The 17,272-nt window shown below is 37.6% G+C and overlaps 1 protein-coding gene across 1 annotated transcript in view; it reads right to left on the bottom strand.

Annotated features, from left to right (window-relative positions):
• ADGRG7 (adhesion G protein-coupled receptor G7) overlaps positions 1-17,272 on the bottom strand; it is a 76,926-nt gene that overhangs the window by 22,488 nt on the left and 37,166 nt on the right. The window contains exons 7-13 of the mRNA XM_017891883.1: positions 11,954-12,093; positions 11,724-11,831; positions 9,336-9,499; positions 8,719-8,874; positions 7,732-7,762; positions 5,660-5,771; positions 254-600 (exon numbers count right to left, since the gene is read on the bottom strand). Of these exons, the coding sequence (XP_017747372.1) occupies positions 254-600; positions 5,660-5,771; positions 7,732-7,762; positions 8,719-8,874; positions 9,336-9,499; positions 11,724-11,831; positions 11,954-12,093 (1,058 nt within the window). The remainder of the gene's footprint in view (positions 1-253; positions 601-5,659; positions 5,772-7,731; positions 7,763-8,718; positions 8,875-9,335; positions 9,500-11,723; positions 11,832-11,953; positions 12,094-17,272) is intronic.

The raw sequence follows: 17,272 nt of genomic DNA, 5'->3' as shown, positions 1-17,272 counted from the left end.
GATGTTAAAGGAAATTAACATTTTAAGTTAGTTAAGTTAGTTTGTGATGTATCTCGTATTCGTATTCTTGATCATATCTGCCTCCTTCACTGGAGTATAAGCTTCTAGAGAGAAAGTATTCTTAGCAATCACTGTATTTTCTATGTCCTCTTAATTACATCAAGACCTTGGACTGTTTGGCCTTCAATAAGTGTTTGTTTAAATGATTTCCACAAAATTAAATTCCTGAGAAAGGGGAGATGCAAACACTTACCCCATCCAATTAATGAGATGAAAAGAATGAAATGCCGAGGGAGAGGCTTCATGGTCCTTATTAGAAGGTAATAGAGCTGTGCAGCACTGAGTGCATTCCAGGTAAATGTCACTAACAGAAAATAGTGCAGTAAGGCGGCAATCGCAGTGCACATGGGATTCGGGATGTTAATGGTGTCTGTCTGGGGTACGTCATTATTGTCAAAGTCAATATCATTGATGTCACCATCACTTGTCTTCAAGTTCTTATTGGAGTTTTCAATTCCAAACACAAAGAGGAGGTTGAAAATCAACATTGATATGCACAGATTGACCAAAACCCAGGTTACTGAGGTTTTTCTGACTTTCCTGAAAATAAGTAAATTCATATAAAAAATTAAATGAAACAAAACAACTGCACAAAACAAACTGCAGTGAAATTTCTGGGAACAAAGAATATTATTGCCCAATGTAAATTCAGTTCATAGCCCAGTGGGGACAGTTGGTAAATCTACCTTCTCAATTACATTAGAAAACTATACTCTCCTCTTATCGTTTCCACAAAGTCATGAGTTAAAGGAAACAGGTTGACGTCTCTTTTCTTGAAACTGTGTTCTGATCAAAAGTGATAGCTAACCTCCAAAGAGGGCCCCCAGTGAACCCTACTTCCTGGTAGGTAGCCCTGTATAGTCCCTTCACAGTAGTCTGGCCTGTACCTTGATTTAACTGATGGGATGCAACAGAAGTCCTGGCAGCCAAGGCCGACTTATCCATTAGACACAATAGTGCTTAGTGTTTGTATCCCATAGTAATGTTTTAACTTCTTTTAGACAAGAAAAAAGAGAACTCTTAGCTCAAAGAATAGTAATATATTCATCTTTGTACCAATGCAATCATAAAATATAATTTTTAATCTTTCGTTAATGAATGAAAGGCTTCACAAAGGCACAAGTGCCTGGGGAATATAAAAGTCATAACATGGCCCTCCAGGTGAGGCAACCTAGTACAAAGCTGTACCAGGAGAGCCTCCAACTGACCAGCGTGCTCGGAGAACGGGGTGGAGCTGTGGGAAGTTCCCGCCCTTTGCAGAGGGGAGGAGCCTGGCCCCTCCTCTTCCGAGGAGGAGAGGTATCGGGATTCAATCTACGCAGGCGGGAAGCCTACCCGCAGGCCTTTCAGTTTGCTGAGAGTCCCTGTTGCCCTTTTTTTCCCTTTTCACCCAATTAACCCTGGTTTTTTTTACCCTTCAAAGTGTCTGTGAGCCTAATCTTTCATGGTCGTGTGACAATAACCCAGCTTTCAGCTGAACAAAGGAGAAAGTCCTACAACACTGACAGCTTTCCCTTTTGTGCTCCTGGGAGTTCTGAGCCACTGTGTAAAAAGCCCAGCCACCTTTCTGAAAAAAAAAAAAAAAAAAAAAAAAAAACTGCGGGGAAGTCCTCTGAGACTGTATGGAGAGGGAGAAAGATCCAGCTGTCCTAGCATCCTAGGTGAGCCTCCAGATGACTCTGGCCTAGCCGCCATCTGACTGCAAGACTCCAGCAAGACTAGTAGAAAAATTACCCAGCCGAACCAGACAAGCCACAGAATCATTAGAAAATGATATCTGTTCCTATCCACTGAGTTTTGGGGCAGTTTTTTTAATGTAACACTAGATAATAAGTTCTCTAAATTTGCAAGCATCTGTAAAAGAGACCCTATATGGAGTTTTAAAAATTTTTTATAACGAAATTGGCACATTAGTAATGAATTTCATGTTTAAATGTAGAGAAAAAAAGTTTGAGTTTTTAAATGTAATTTATCTTTAAAACTCACTTTTAAATAAGGGCCAAGGACAATTTTTAAATAATTTCCTCCCATAGTTGTGTAATAGCTTTAAAACAAAATTAGGTAATATTCAGCTTACTTTATGTTTAAAGAGTGAGGCTTCCATGAAGATTTCAATTAGGTAAAAATATTTTTAATTTGTTTCATGGCCTATTGTTACTGATGCTATTCTTTATAATTTAAGTAGACTAATGATTACTGTCTTTTTAAATGGCTTATACACAACAAAATTTCACATATCTTTTCTGCAAGAATTTTCAGAACCTTATTTTCATCAAGAATCTCCCCAGGACTAATGTTTCAGGGACCACATTTTGGGAAATGCTTGCTGATTGTCAGATGGTCAAGATGTCCTGAACCGCACTTTGAATGTAAATCATTCCCAAGAACTGTTCCTTTATTGGAAGATATAATTTCTGGGTGTACAACCAAGTGCTCTTTAAAATTGCCTTTTTTTCCTTCTCATGCTTACCTAATGTCTTTGCTCTAAAAGAGCAGCTGTTTCTCTGATTTTGTCTGCAGGCCAGCCTTGTTTACCAGTAATCTTCAGAAGGCAGTATGAGTAAGTGTGTATGAGTGTGTGTGTGTGTATGTGTGTGTATGGTGTGGTGTGCGTATATGTATGGTGTGCTGTGTGTAGTTCATGTATATGTTCTGTGCGTAGTTCATGTATATGTTCTGTGCTAGCCCAAATGTGTATTTTCAGATTGGCAGAGAATGCAAGATTTCTCTTAGTAAAGTTGATCTAAAAAGTAAGACATGATACTCTTTTTTGTACATGTGTTATTTTCCTTATTGCTTAAAAGCAATCCCCTTATATCCCCTTAAAGGCATGTTACAGTTTCATGTCTACTATGGCAGATAGTGCTACACCAATAAAAGTTATAAAATCTCTACTCACTATTTAAAGCCTTCTGGATTTTTCAGACTGCAAGACCTCTTGGAATACCATTTCCCAGGTTTATTATTATGCCTAAAGTTCTAACCTTCAAGCACCTCTCTAGTCTTAATAACTCATAATTTGATGAAGTCTATTTGCCAATTATATATTATTTATGTTTTTATGATGTTTCATCATGACCTCTCTTGATCTTTGGATTCCCACACTGAATAAAAAAGCTTTCATTCAAACAGCACTCAGTCCGTCTGCTTGACATTTTAGTTGAGATTTCAGGACAATTCAAAATTTCATTAAATCTATTGAGAGGTTTAATGACCAGAACTGCAAAAAGTACTCGAAAGAATCTTTTTATATAAAAGCAAGATTAGATTCTAGTTTTTATCTAATTTTATCAATTATAATCCACAGGAAGAAGAGGTGATTTTCAAATAGGCTGGCCCTTCTTATACATTATTACTATATAGATGCTCCTCAGCTTACAATGAGATGGCATCCCAATAAACCCATTGAAAACTAAAAACATCATTTCAACTTACTGTATTTTCAATTTACAATGGGTTTATTGGGACATAACCCTATCATAAATCAAGAAACATCCTGAATGCTATCACTTTTGCACCATCTTAAAGCTGAAAAATCGTAAGTTGAACCATGGTCAGTAGGGGACTATCTGTATTCTGTGCGTTATTATGATATGGGAACCTGTCCAAGAACAAAGAAAATTTTATAATTCAGGATTTTAAAGTCAATAAAATTTTGTCTTTATTTTTCTTTTGTCTTTTCTGTCTTTTTTGAAAAAATTTGTTTGAAATGTGATCTTGCTGTATTGCCCAGGCTGGTCTCAAACTCCTGGGCTCAAGCAATCGCTCCTGCCTTGGCCTCCCAAAGTGCTAGAATTATAGGTGTGAACCTCCATGCCTGGCGTTTATTTTTATTTTTGTTTCCTGATGAATTTTAGTGCCATCTATGGTTGCACAATTGTGCTAGAAAACGTATTGATGAAGGAGTAAAGAAATCTGATGACAAATGAAAGGAGTGAGGTTTGGGCAAAGAAACTGGTTATGCAGCAACTATGACTCATCCTTATGGGGCCAAATAATCGTCAGTACAACTGTGGTGATGGTAGAAATACAAATAATGAGACAAATTTAAGAGGCATTTAATTTTACATGACAAACATGTAATTACGTGGTATGTAATTTTCCTTCAAGGCACTTACCACAATTTGTAACTATATATTCAGTTGTGTATATATTTTTATAATGTCTTCCTTCTGCCCCCCAAAAGTGTATATTTCATGAGAGATAGGAGATTATCTCTCTGTTCATAGGTTTGTATTCAGCTCCTTGCAACATAAGCACTCACTGTAAAACTTTTAAATGAATGGCAAGAGACTCATTTAATGTGAAAAGGGGAAGAAAAGGAATCGAAAACAATTCTGGCTCTTTGGAGAAATGGCTGGTTCAGGTATGAGGCACAGAAAGTGAAAGATGATCATTTTGCTGTGATTGAAATAAGGAAGTGACTAAAGACTGAGACATGACAAAACAACATGAAGTGGCTCCCTCTGGCTACACTGGGAAGTATGCTTTTTGCAAAAGAGTATAGCAAACAAATATAGAAAGAATGATAGACTAGAAGATCACCATTTTTCAACTACTAATGTAATAATTTGTTCCAGTAAGGATGAGTAACAAGATCATTAAGTAAAAGATTTTTGGGAAACAGGATACCATGCAGCCTCAAAGTGGCACCCCAAGAGTCACCTATTATTTACACGGGGGAAAAATGTGGAAATCTGGCAGACATCACTTTAAACGAGGAATCAAACTTACAGCCTACAATAATGAGACACACTGATATGCATTTCTTGTTGTGTCACACTAAAAAAAATCCATGATTGCAGTGTTCCCACCAAAAATAATTAACCTGCATCTCTTCATGAAGAAAATTTCAGACAAATCTTCATTGTGGAACATTTTTCAAAGTAACTGGCCTGGATGCTTGAAAAATTTCAGTGTCATGAAAGACCAGACAAACATGAAATGTGAAGTTGACACAGGAAACACACAGTAAACAGAGTAAATGAATAAATGAACGAGCTTCTAAAAGACCGCAGGCAGTTAAAAAATGTAGCCTGTGACAAAACATAATGAATGGGATACAAAATTGGACCTCAAATGAAGGGGTCAAGGTGGAGAGAAGTATTTGTTTATAGATCATTATTTAAAATTAGACTTTAAGGTATGGGATTCAAAAACTTTCATCATTTGAAAACCATATATTTTTGGAAAACGTCTCACCATTTGAAAGCTCGATATATTTTTTAAATTACTTTTTTAAAAAAATGCTGTTTGCAATGTCTCTTTCCTTTACAAATACAAATTGATAGGCATGGTTCTATTCAACACTAAGGAATTATAGCATTCATGAGCTGCAGGACCACATTAATTTTACATGACAAACTTGTAAATAAGTGGCATATAATTTTCTTTCAAGGCACTTGCCACAATTTGTAATTATATATTTATTAGTGTGTATTTCTTAGCCTTTCCAGGCCTGAATGTCCTTCTCTATAAAGTAAGTACATCTCTGAATTCTTGTCTAGTTCAAAGACACTACATTCTTATGAGAATTCTCAGAGTAAATTATATCAAGATAGCAATTTCTTTTCTGAAAAGAGCCTGCTTCTGCTCTTACCTGGTGACAATCTGAAATATAATTGTGAGAGCCAGACCAGTAATAGACAGTGCACATCCAGCGTTGGATAATATGTCGAGTGATTTGGGATACTGATAATCCTTTTGAAAGTCTGAAAACAAGTTAAGACTCATATTTTAAATAATCATCCCTGAAATGTTAATGAAAGTCAACATCACAGAGTTACATGGGTCAAAATAACCAGACAGTTGCCAGAATATCTTCCTTTTGAAAAGCTCTTGATATATTTAAAAGTGAAATACATCAACCCCTTATTGCTGAGCAGTTTACCTGAAGTACAGGCTTGAGAATAATTATCTAACTCATTCAGTTAGGGAAAAATATACAGTCATGCCTTGGTATTTGCGGGGGGAGTGTTTCAAAACAACTTGCAGATGCCAAAAGCTGTGCATATTCAAGTCCTGCAGTTGGTCCTGTGGAACCTGCTGATGTGAAAAGCTGGCCTCCATATACCAGTTTTACACTCTGAAAATACTGTGTATTTTCCATCTATGTTTCCTTGTGGATGCAGAATGTGGAGGGCCAATGTGGAGGGCAGACTTTTTTATTGAAAAAAATCCACATATTAAGTGGACCCATACAGTCTCATGTTGTTCACAAGTCAACTATTTATACTCTTCCTTGATGTCTAAAATCAAAATTGTTTGAATTAGATCTAAATTGTCAAAAGTTGCCTCACTTATTCATGACATTATTTTTATGTGTAACTGGACTCTAAGTATATCTAAGTTGATGCACTAAAAATAAAGTTACAGAAATATTTTCATAAATATGGAAAGATGCTCATACCCTGTTAATTTTTTAAAGGAAGTCTTATTTTTGTGTAATATATTTATATATCTCTCAACATGTTTGTGTGGGTGTGTGTGTATATATATATATGAAAATATATACCATATGAGTATGTAATCTTAGAAATCTGGTGAGGTAGTGGTAATGGTCACAGGGTGGGTTGGATATGTATAGTTCATTTTGCTTATCTGTACTTTCTGATTTTTTAAGTTGTTAAAATTAGAAAAGCACTGTATGCTTACTTGTAAAATATGAAAGGAATATAGAGGCCTAATAAAAAAGCATATGTTCCTTTATACTGCCAGCTACCCCACACCATACCTACCTCTTGAGAGCCTATCTTTTTTTCTTACATGCTTAAAAATACTATCTATGTCTATTACACAAACACACAGGGGTTTGTTAACCTAATAGCATTATGCTCGAACTGCCATTTTACTTTTCATAAACATTTTCCTTATCAGTATATTTTGTTTAGTATATACTTTCATAGTTTATGCAATGCCCGTGTATTGCTTTTATAGAAATAAAACAAAATACACATTTAAAATAATAAAACAAAATTTTATGTTATTTCTTGTGTGTAGTATACTAAGTAGATGCAAAAGAATCATAAGATTCATAGGTCTTCAGATTTTAAAAATAATCTTTTCACTCAGAGCCTATTTGCTCTTACTTCACATGCGATTTTAATCAGCCATTTTAAAAAAAATATTGCAAACCAAAACTAATTACAAATGTAGGTACATAGGCATTGAGGCAGTCAGATACTAGTGAGAAGACATAGCTGAAAGCCTAACCTCAAGAAAGGGAATAGATAACTAGTAAAGTAAACTGTATCATTTAACATGTATAGCAACCTGAGCTTTACATAGCTAATCGATGATCCTATGACTTTAAGATATCAAAAAGTTAAATTTTTCTCCTGTATCTCCTGACTGAGAAAGCAGACCTCTCTGTAATACAAGTTAGAATAGAAATAATCCAAATGAATTAAAATAAGAGAGTTTTTATAATTAAAATGAGAAAACTACCGTTATCTCAAAAAGTTTTAAAAAGCAAGGTTCTATGCTTTGATAATGTAAGCTATACAAGTACGTTCCACCAGTCTCCACTGGCTTCCCAAATATGGCTATATTATAGCTACTGGGAAATGAAAACATCTGCTTCTCCTTGGGAGATTCATAACATTAATAGTCCCTTACTAAGGAGAAGAACACTCTCCATAACTCCCCATTCCATCAAGTATATAAACTAACATTTTCTTTGTTTCACCAGAATAACAGATTTCTGGAAATAGAACATACAGAAGCCCCTCTTCTTACAAGGGTCAGCACAAGAACCTTGAGAGATGCAAGCACAGCTGCACACCAGAGCTAAGTATTATCAGTTGCTTGCACAGTATAGCTTTAGAGTAAAAGAATCAAAGAATACACGGAGAAACCAGGGGACAAATTGAAGGAATTAAAGAGTTTTTTCTTTTGTATCTTCTAGCAAAAACTTAGTAACTTGAGCAATTTCAATGCGAAAAGCTTTGGGTAATGATTTAAACTCTCCACATATAGCTAAGGAAATATTGAACCTGTCTCCGACACACAGCTATACAGCTTTACCTCTGGCTATAACAAGTTTATGCTTCAGAACATGTGAGTTAGTTGAATGGAGTCCACCAGCTTTTCTTCCGCACATGGGCTCCCTTCCCATGATCAAATACACAGTGCTGACCTCTCTATCCTAAGACCACATAGCAAAAAGTTCTATTCTACTTGCCTTTACCTTAGTCCTATTTTTTTGTTTGTTTTGTTTTGTTTTCGAGACGGAGTCTCACTCTGTCGCCCAGGCTGGAGTGCAATGGTGCGATCTCGGCTCACTGCAACCTCTGTTTCCCAGGTTCAAGCAATTCTCCTGCCTCAGCCTCCCCAGTAGCTGGGATTACAGGCGTGCACCACCACGCCCGGCTGATTTTTGTATTTTTACTAGAGATGGAGTTTCACCATGTTGGTCAGGCTGGTCTTGAACTCCTGACCTTGTGATCTGCCTGCCTCGGCCTCACAAAGTGCTGGGGTTACAGGGGTGAGCCACCGCACCCAGCCTTTAGTCCTATTATTTTATTTCCTGTTTTTCTATTTAATATGAGTTGAGAATCTATGTAAATTAAATCCCAAAGTTATCTCCAAGGAGCACATACTAGAATTGTGTGTAAGGAAAATTCTCATCTGGAAAGAGATTGCTATGTACATCCTTACCATTAATACAGCAAAATTAGTAGTATGGTTGCAGCGGCAGCGCAGGAATCCATCAGTGCCCTTGTCTTTTTGACAGCCATACGTGTCCCAGTCCCTTGTTGACAAATTCCAATAGACGCAGGCATAGGAATAGAGTTGAAATTCTTTTTGGTCGTACTGTGAATTGACAAGACAATTACAATTACTATTTCTAAATGCTTAATTGGGCTAAAAAAATCAAGTAGTATAAGACAGTCATCTGAGAAATGAATTAAATATATACTAAGCATTAGCACATTCATTATGATTAAGGAGAGGGAAAAAGGGAGATAAAATTTAAATTAGCTAACTTTGCATTTAGTTAGTTTGACAAAAGATATGATTGGGAGGAATATTTAAATGGATACATCAAAGAATCTTTTGAAGAGTTTTGCTGTAGATTTCTTTTATTCAAAATATCCCTGCTTTTGGTATTCAAGATTGGTCTGAATTTTTATTATTTCTGTTCATGGAAACCCCTGCCCTTTCCTCCTACTCCCTTCTTCGCCTGTATTACTCTACTCAGTCTCAGCTGCCACCATCAGAAAGACAGAAAGCATGAGGACACTTTTTTCTTGTATCTGCAATGAAAAACTCACCCTTGGACTAAAGACCATGTCAACAGAAGCACTCTGATCTTGCTCATTTTCATCAGTTTTGCTTGAGATAATTTTTTGACTAAAATTTGATTTAGCTGTAAAAGTTTTTGATTGGAAAAGCTTGTCATTTTGATAAACTACAAAGCCACATGCCTTGCTGTTACCTATAGGGAGAAAAAGACATTAAGATCAATAAGTGAACTGTAGGGTAAACAAAAAACAATATCTCACATTGTTGTAGAAGTGCATAGCTGCTTAATATTTTAATAAAGTACAGTAAAAATGGTTTACTGGTTGAACCTTTACCTAATTGCAATATGTAAGTAATACATATAACCCATGGTAGGCCATTCCACCATATTAATTTTTCTTTCTGAGCTTCAGTTTCCTTGCCTTCTACATAGGAATGAGAATTTCTGCCTAATCCACCTCAAAAAGGTATTGCAAGGATCTCATGTATAAAGTAAACGTCTTGCTTTATACATGAGAGATGGAGAGAGTGAACACGACATGTGGGCAGCCCCAGCCCATGTTGCCTCCTGCAATGACAGAAGATGAGACAGGAAATAGCAAAGCTGGGACACCAGGGATGGCTGAGCCCAGATGAGGTCGGTCTCCCGTTCAAAGGGGACGAGTGGTGTTAAGTCACGGAGCAAGGAGCTCAAGTCACTTTTTCTGTGGAGTTTTTGAGGCAGGCACTCTTCACCATCTCTTCAACTATTGTCCCGTGCTGTGTCATGACAATCATGGGCTTCTCCCAAGGCTAGCAGGCTACTGTGAAACATCTTCTGGACATTGGAAAAAGGAATCAGCCATTCATCAAAGATCCTGAAAGACCATCGCTGCTGTGGAGGGTTTTGCACCCAGCCCGTTGGCAGCAGCAGTCAAAGAACCAGGACTGCCTCCTAACTCTTTATACAACTGTTGGCATATTTAAAACAGCAGAAGCATCAACAGTATACATTTTAACTGAATTAATTTCCTAAACTCTGTTGTCTTTCACAAGTGATAAAAGGAAAATGTTGTGGTGTGAGACCAGAGTGTTCAGTCATCTGATTTGAGAGGGAGACAGGCAAGGCCCTGACAGCCCCCAAATTGTCCTCCTCTGTGGCAGTTGTTGGAGCCTCCACCTGGAGAGAAAGGGATGGGTTGCTGGCTTTTGTTCACAGTACATTGACATCACCAAATTGTTTCTCCTGGACACTAAATGAAAAGTTAACCCTAAAAGTAGAGCAAGGTTTTTTGTTTTCTTTAAAAATAAAAGAATGAGACTAGGCACAGTGGCTTATGGCTGATTCTGTCTCTACAAAAAAAATTAAATTTTTTTTTTTTTTAATTAGCAGGGCATACCTATATAGTCCCACCTACTCGGGAGACTGAGGCTGGAGGATTGCTGCCTCCTGGGAAGTTGAGGCTGCAGTGATTTGTGAGGTAGAAGGCTTCAGGTGCATCTGTAATATCGTCTCTCTCTTTTTTAAAGAGATCTGAAGCAAATATAGGAAAAATTGACATTTGTTTACCTGGCTGGTAGTTACATAGGTACTCCTCACATTACTTTCTGTACTTTTCTGTATGCGTGAAGTATTTTTAAATTAAAAGAATAAATGCACAAGAACATAGAAGACTTAGATTTAGTCTTTACCATCGCAAAGCATGTGGCCAAAGCAAATGAGAGCAAATTCCAGAGTGCCAGATTCACGAATAATACTCTCTTCTTTTTTACTGCTATTATACATTTATTCTATCTAACACATATACTTTCTGGCATCGGGTTTTTTTGTTTGGGGAGAAATGAAAAGTAAATGTGTGTGTTTGTTTTACTTATCTTTTTTTTAGGCTTTGAAAAATACAACCACTTCAAGTTACTTGTAAGAATTTCTGAAAGGTTATATGCAGGATAATAGTGAGCACGTGGTAGACACCATAGAGAGGAGATAACCTAAAATTGATACTACTAAATGATGACTGTGCCAATTACATGGACTTCTCCAGGGTTAGGTCTGCGGGGTGCATCTGAGCCTGAGAGTGTCATGCCGCTAGTAAACATGGTCAGAGCTTGTGATTGAACATGTTTTAAATGTGTAAGTGTAAAACAGAACCACCTTAGCAAGATTTTTGTAGGAAAACATATTTGTGTACATGGCCTGAACATTTCAATTCTGCTACCTTCCAAAAGGCTTTTGAAAGAAGAAAAAACAAAGAAATTATCTTTTCGACTTAGAATAGTAGGGTTGAGATTACCATAATATGTCAGAGCTCAAACATACTCAAATGCAAATTACTCAGTATGAAACTAAGCAGACATTATTTCTCCTTCAGTAAATTAGAAGTTATTAGTTCCATGAATTCGAGTCCAATTTTTAAAATGTCACAAAGTTTGAGACCTACTTTTCGTCATATTAAGCAAGACCTGAAGTTCAGTCTGTCCATCTGGGTTAAGGCCATCCACGTTTGTATGTATAGATGTTGAACCAGAAAGTAGAGAACTGCTAGCTCCTATATGAGAAGGGAAACAGTAGAATTGTAAAAGTCTACATTATCGTGAGTAGAGCATTATTATTCATCATTGGTAGCAGAATGCTCTTTACTGTTACAAGCAAATAAGATTAACAGCTCACCTTTCTGCACAGAGAAGCGAACACTTAAAGGTCCCACAGCATCTTCTGAAGAGAAATTTGCTGACTGTATTGCTATGTTAGGTTCTACCACTGATTGATTACCCAAAGACAAGGAATAAGTCTCCATTTGCTCAATAAGCCTGCATATAATAAAACACAATTTAATACTCAAGATTTTGTCATAAAACGAAAGGTATGTGTTCTGTCTTATACTACAGCAGAAAAACATGAGCATAGAATCGTGTGGTCATGACAGCATTAACAACTGCCTGAGAATAATTGGTTTTCTTTTCTAGAGTTGTGTTGCATTACATGTACTTAAATAAGACAGTTCAGGTGGACCGTCCTCACTGAAGGCTACCCTTTGAGCATAGATGGCAAAAAGGTAGAACTCAAGAATTATAGAATTCCCTAAAGAAATAGTCTTTACCATGATGCTCCTCACACAGAAGGATGGTGTTGCCACCCACCATTGGCAAGGAATGCAATTCTAATTTTTTCTCCAGTGGTGAGAATCCATTTCCATTTATTCATCTTCTTCCTCTCACCCAAATCCCTTAGGATCCAAAGCATGTTTTATAAGTTGTTCGTTCCTGAGGTGACAGTTTAGATGGAACCAACAAAGAGCAGAGCTCTGAGCTCATTGCCTCAGCTCTGAACTAGACCCTGAAGGTTTTTACAATGTTCTTTTCTACTTTGGCTAAGTTCAAAGATAGATTAGATGGAAGGTGGGAGGGAGTAGCAGCAACCTGTTGATTTGGCGTTCTCCAAAGAAAAGTCATAAGACCTTTCCTTTTTCTTGTTTCCTATATATTTGAACTGTTTCTGTACTTGACCAAACAAAACCTCTGTATGTAAAATAATCAGTCTAGTTTTTCCAGAAATGAAAGGATTTCATCAAAATGTAGTTGTTCTATATGCCGAATCTTTATTTCTGACACTAAAATATCTTTTCTCTACCTCCAAATGAGATAAAGAGAAAGTTTACAATAATTGAGGATTGCTTGATAAAGAGAATGTAATCATCATTCGTATGGAAACATTCAGGTTAGATCCTCTGACTGAAATGTTTTCCTTTTATAAAACCATTTTCAGCAATTCACACATACCCCAGAGCTGCTTTCAATGGGAGGAATACCTAACAAAACTCCAACCTGCTAAGAATATCATTCTCCCAAACAGTATCTGTTGAGTATCTACTTAGAGGTCAGCACTCTGTGAAACAGTGGGAGTACCAGCAGCTGCTCCCTCAGGCATTTGCAAGCTAAAAGGAAGACGTGGTAGATATACAGGAGGTGTTTTTCACGTTCCCACTTTTACAGGATTGCTCTAACCACAGCTACTTCTAAGGTCATTTTTTTGTTTCCTGTAATTCTTTCCTCCTCTTATCATAACTGATAAGATTACAGATGGACACCTGCCCCGGAGAAGCCAATCCAGAAAGTGGTCATCTACCTGGCACAATTGACAAAAATAAGGTATCAAATTCTTGGACACAGGATTTTTTTTGATTAGTGCTGTAGTTATATCAGGAAAGTCATAATTTAGAGGGAGCCAAAGAGGTCATTATATCATAAGAAAAAAACACAAATTAAAAATAAGAGGCTAATTCTTCCTGTTGAAAATAAGAGAAGACCTGTAAACTTCTCTACTAAGGCTTCCAAAGCTGCCTTGGATCCTCAGTCATCTTCCTGCTCCGGGGTCCATATGGCAATAAAAGAAAATAAAATTTCAACACCCTCTAAATTTATTACGTCAAAAAGGAAGTTAAGCCCTGGAGACTGAATCACGTGTAGTATGTTTGCAACTTCTGCTTATTAGGTTATAGATTAACTCTCTTCCTCACTGTTCTTGTTCTGTAAGTGACTCAGAGAGGCCAGACCTTTCCCCTTTCTAATGACTGATCTATGTTACAGATTAATTGCTTCCTTTTTTGTCCTGTACCTAACTCAGACCAGCTGGCTCATGATTGTTAGGTCTTCAGTGTAATTGTTACATCTTCAGTGCGGAATGTTAAATACACCTTTCCCAAAAGAAAAAGACCACCTCAGCTAATCAGATCGCTATAACCATGCGTCAAGCCTTATACAGAAAGACATTAAAACTCTGTTAAGCTTCCCTAAACTTTGTTTATCTAAATGATCCCAAACTTATATACTTCAAAACATTGACTTTCATTTTCTGGAATTTGTGCTTCCCAGGCAGCTGTCCTTAAACTTTGCAATTGAATGAACTCTCTTTAAACTAGATTCTGACCTTTTTGATTGTTTTGGGTTGACAAGGCCCACTATATTATGATCCAGTTCTTGGACCTCCATGAGACCCCATATGCCCATTTATAATAAATCTCTATTTGGTCAGGATAATCTGAGTGGGTGCCAGGCTAGCTGGAAGAGAAATACAAAAAGAAAAGTGAAATGTAAATATACAGGTGGTCAGTGCTAGGGAAGCATTTTGCATTCCCAAAGTCAGATAAACCAGGGTAATTATGACCTTCAATATGAGATCAAAGATCTGAGGTTACAGATCAGACTTTGCAACCAGTGTCTACAATGGTGAGGTCAGCCAGTCGCAGTGGCTTATGCCTGTAACCCCAACAGTCTGGGAGGCCAAGGCGTGTGGATCACTTGAGGCTGGGAGTTCCAGATTAGTCTGATCAACATGGTGAAACCCTGTCTCTACTAAACTACTAAAACTACAAAATTAGCTGGACTTGGTGGCGCATGCCTGTAATCCCAGTTACTAGGGAGGCTGAGACAGGAGAATCGCTTGAACCTGGGAGGCGGAGGTTGCGGTGAGCTGAGATCGTGCCACTGTACCCCAGCCTGGGTGACAGAGCAAGACTCCATCTCAAAAAAAGGAAAAAAAATTGTGAGGTGAAGTCCTAAACTTGATTGTACTATGATGCCCTCACCAGCAGAAACCCTACCCGCCCAGAGCTCTGCCCACATTGACATTCTGCCTCTACTCAATTTAGAAAAAGAGAATGGGCACTAGAGGCCTTCTCTTTGACAACTTGAGATGGCTGAAGCTGGGGTGGAGTCTTTCTGCCCTGTCACTCTCCTCCCTTTTAGTCTCACCCTCTCCACTTCTCCCTATGCTATAGAAAGGGAGCTACTGAGAGACACCAAGAGAAAACTGGAATGAAAGAAGGAAGAAGTCAAAGTGAAATGGATGACTAAGGCGTGATGTCTGTCAGGGAACCCAGCATCTGGCCTAGGTTCAGAAGATAGAGTTTGGAAATCAAGTGTCATCCTGAACAACACTTAATTTCCTTCTGGGGAGAGATGACCTCTGTTGGCAGCTCATCAAGAGTATTCTCCTAAAGAGAGCTAAAGGGTTGGTGACCTGACTTTGGGGCTAGAGGCAGAGGAAGAAGCCTTATCTACGTGAATGAAGGAAGGATCTGAGTCCACAAGAGCTTATGCAAAAGATCACGCTGGTAGAGGATAAACTGATAGAACATTATTAGAAAATAGTTGGACTAGAAATTCAGAGTGATGAAAGGAGGAATTGAGCATGCTTACACTATTTTATAGTTCAATGTATCCTATACTTTAAAATTTTATTTATCCTCTAACCACCTCCTTTAAAACTATTTGGAAATTGCATATAAATCACACAAAATTGTATTTTCCTTTATATATTAAGCCAGTAAAATTGTTTATTTTTAGGAAAATGTTCCTATCTGCTTTGTGACCTGTGATGTTCAAATCCCACAACTTCTCTTTTCTCAGCTTTCTCACCAAAAACATTCATTCCTCCCCTCTAGCAAGACTCTGCAAACACAAAACTTTCAGCTGTGAAGGGAGCCCACTCTGGCTCTTGGCCTCTCTGTTCACTGAACATAGACTCTGGACCCCATGGCCACTTCCTTCTCATATGTCAAGAAAAATGAGAGACATCCACATTCTCCATGAGAAGGGCCCAGACTCCTATTGAAATCTGAAGTCACAAAGTATGCTAGTAAAACTGTTCACTCAACCTCTACCACCACCTCTCAGAATTATAATCTTTGAATGCTCTATTTTGTGCCTTTGCGCTTTTTCTACTTTGAAAATTCAACACTAAGTAGGTACTGGTCATAATCATCAGAAAACTAAGAACTACTTCTAGGAATTTCTCCTGAGGAAATAATGGGTCGTGTAAATAAAGATTATGTACCAGAATGCTAATTACTTAGAACATTAAAAGACTCCCAGCAACGTAAATGTCCAGCTGCTGAGCAGATAACCAGTTCGATGAAAGTTTGCTCATATAATGCAGTAATCTAAAATTATGATGTAGATATATAGATATTTATATAAAAGATGTTTATAGAAAAAAGTTTGTAAGGTATTAAGTGACAAAAGCAAGTTATGAATCAACATAGTATGTAATATACATACACATACATACACACACACAAACACACACACACAGAGAAACAGAGGGAAAAAGCCTGGAATATAGGCCAACAGGGTAATAAAGGTAAGATAATTTTTTCAATTTTGCTAAGCTACATATTTTCTTATTTTTCTACAAAAGCATGCATGCTGATGTAAGTTTTAAAAGGGTTTTGACAACTGTACATAAGGTAAAAATAGAGTGATTACCAATAAGGGGTCTCTATGAATAAAGTATATGAGTTTTAATACAAATGTTCAATCAACAGTAATCCAGAAAAGAGGAGGAGAAAGAAGAGAAAGCAAGTGGAGTTCTTTTTTTTTTTCAATGTAGTGTTGGTCAGAAAAGGAGGAGGCAGAGAAACTCTAAGCAGAAAGGGGTGGATCCCAGGGGGAAACCTTCAAGCCAAAAGTAGTCTGAAACCCAAAGTGAGACTTCAATCCCTGTTTACCCACTCTCTCCCACTGGTTGGTTCTTTCTGAATAATGTATTTTTACCAATCAAATATTGCCTTTTCCAAAACTACAGCCTGCCCTACTCCCCTATCCTGTGCCTATAAAGACCCCAGACTCAGCTGGTAGAGAAGAGAAGTGGCTGGACGTCAGGAAGAGGTGACTTGACTTCAGAGACAGTGAGAGGCAACCTGACTTCAGAAGAGAGAGGCTGAGAGGTGACTTGACTTCAGGGGAGAGCATCCTGTCTTTCTCACATGCTTTCCAGCTCCCCTCTCCACTGAGAGCTGCCTCATCACTTAATAAAATTCTCTGCAGATATAGACCAATGGAACAGAACAGAGTCCTCAGAAATAATACCACACATCTACAGCCATCTGATCTTTGACAAACCTGAGAGAAACAAGAAATGAGGAAAGGATTCCCTATTTAATAAATGGTGCTGGGAAAATTGGCTAGCCATAAGTAGAAAGCTGAAACG

Source organism: Rhinopithecus bieti, unplaced genomic scaffold, assembly GCF_001698545.2.
Source record: "Rhinopithecus bieti isolate Rb0 unplaced genomic scaffold, ASM169854v2 scaffold_20579, whole genome shotgun sequence".
NCBI lineage: Eukaryota > Metazoa > Chordata > Mammalia > Primates > Cercopithecidae > Rhinopithecus > Rhinopithecus bieti.
Note: the sequence above shows the minus strand (reverse complement) of the source record. Positions and strands in the feature narration are given on the sequence as shown.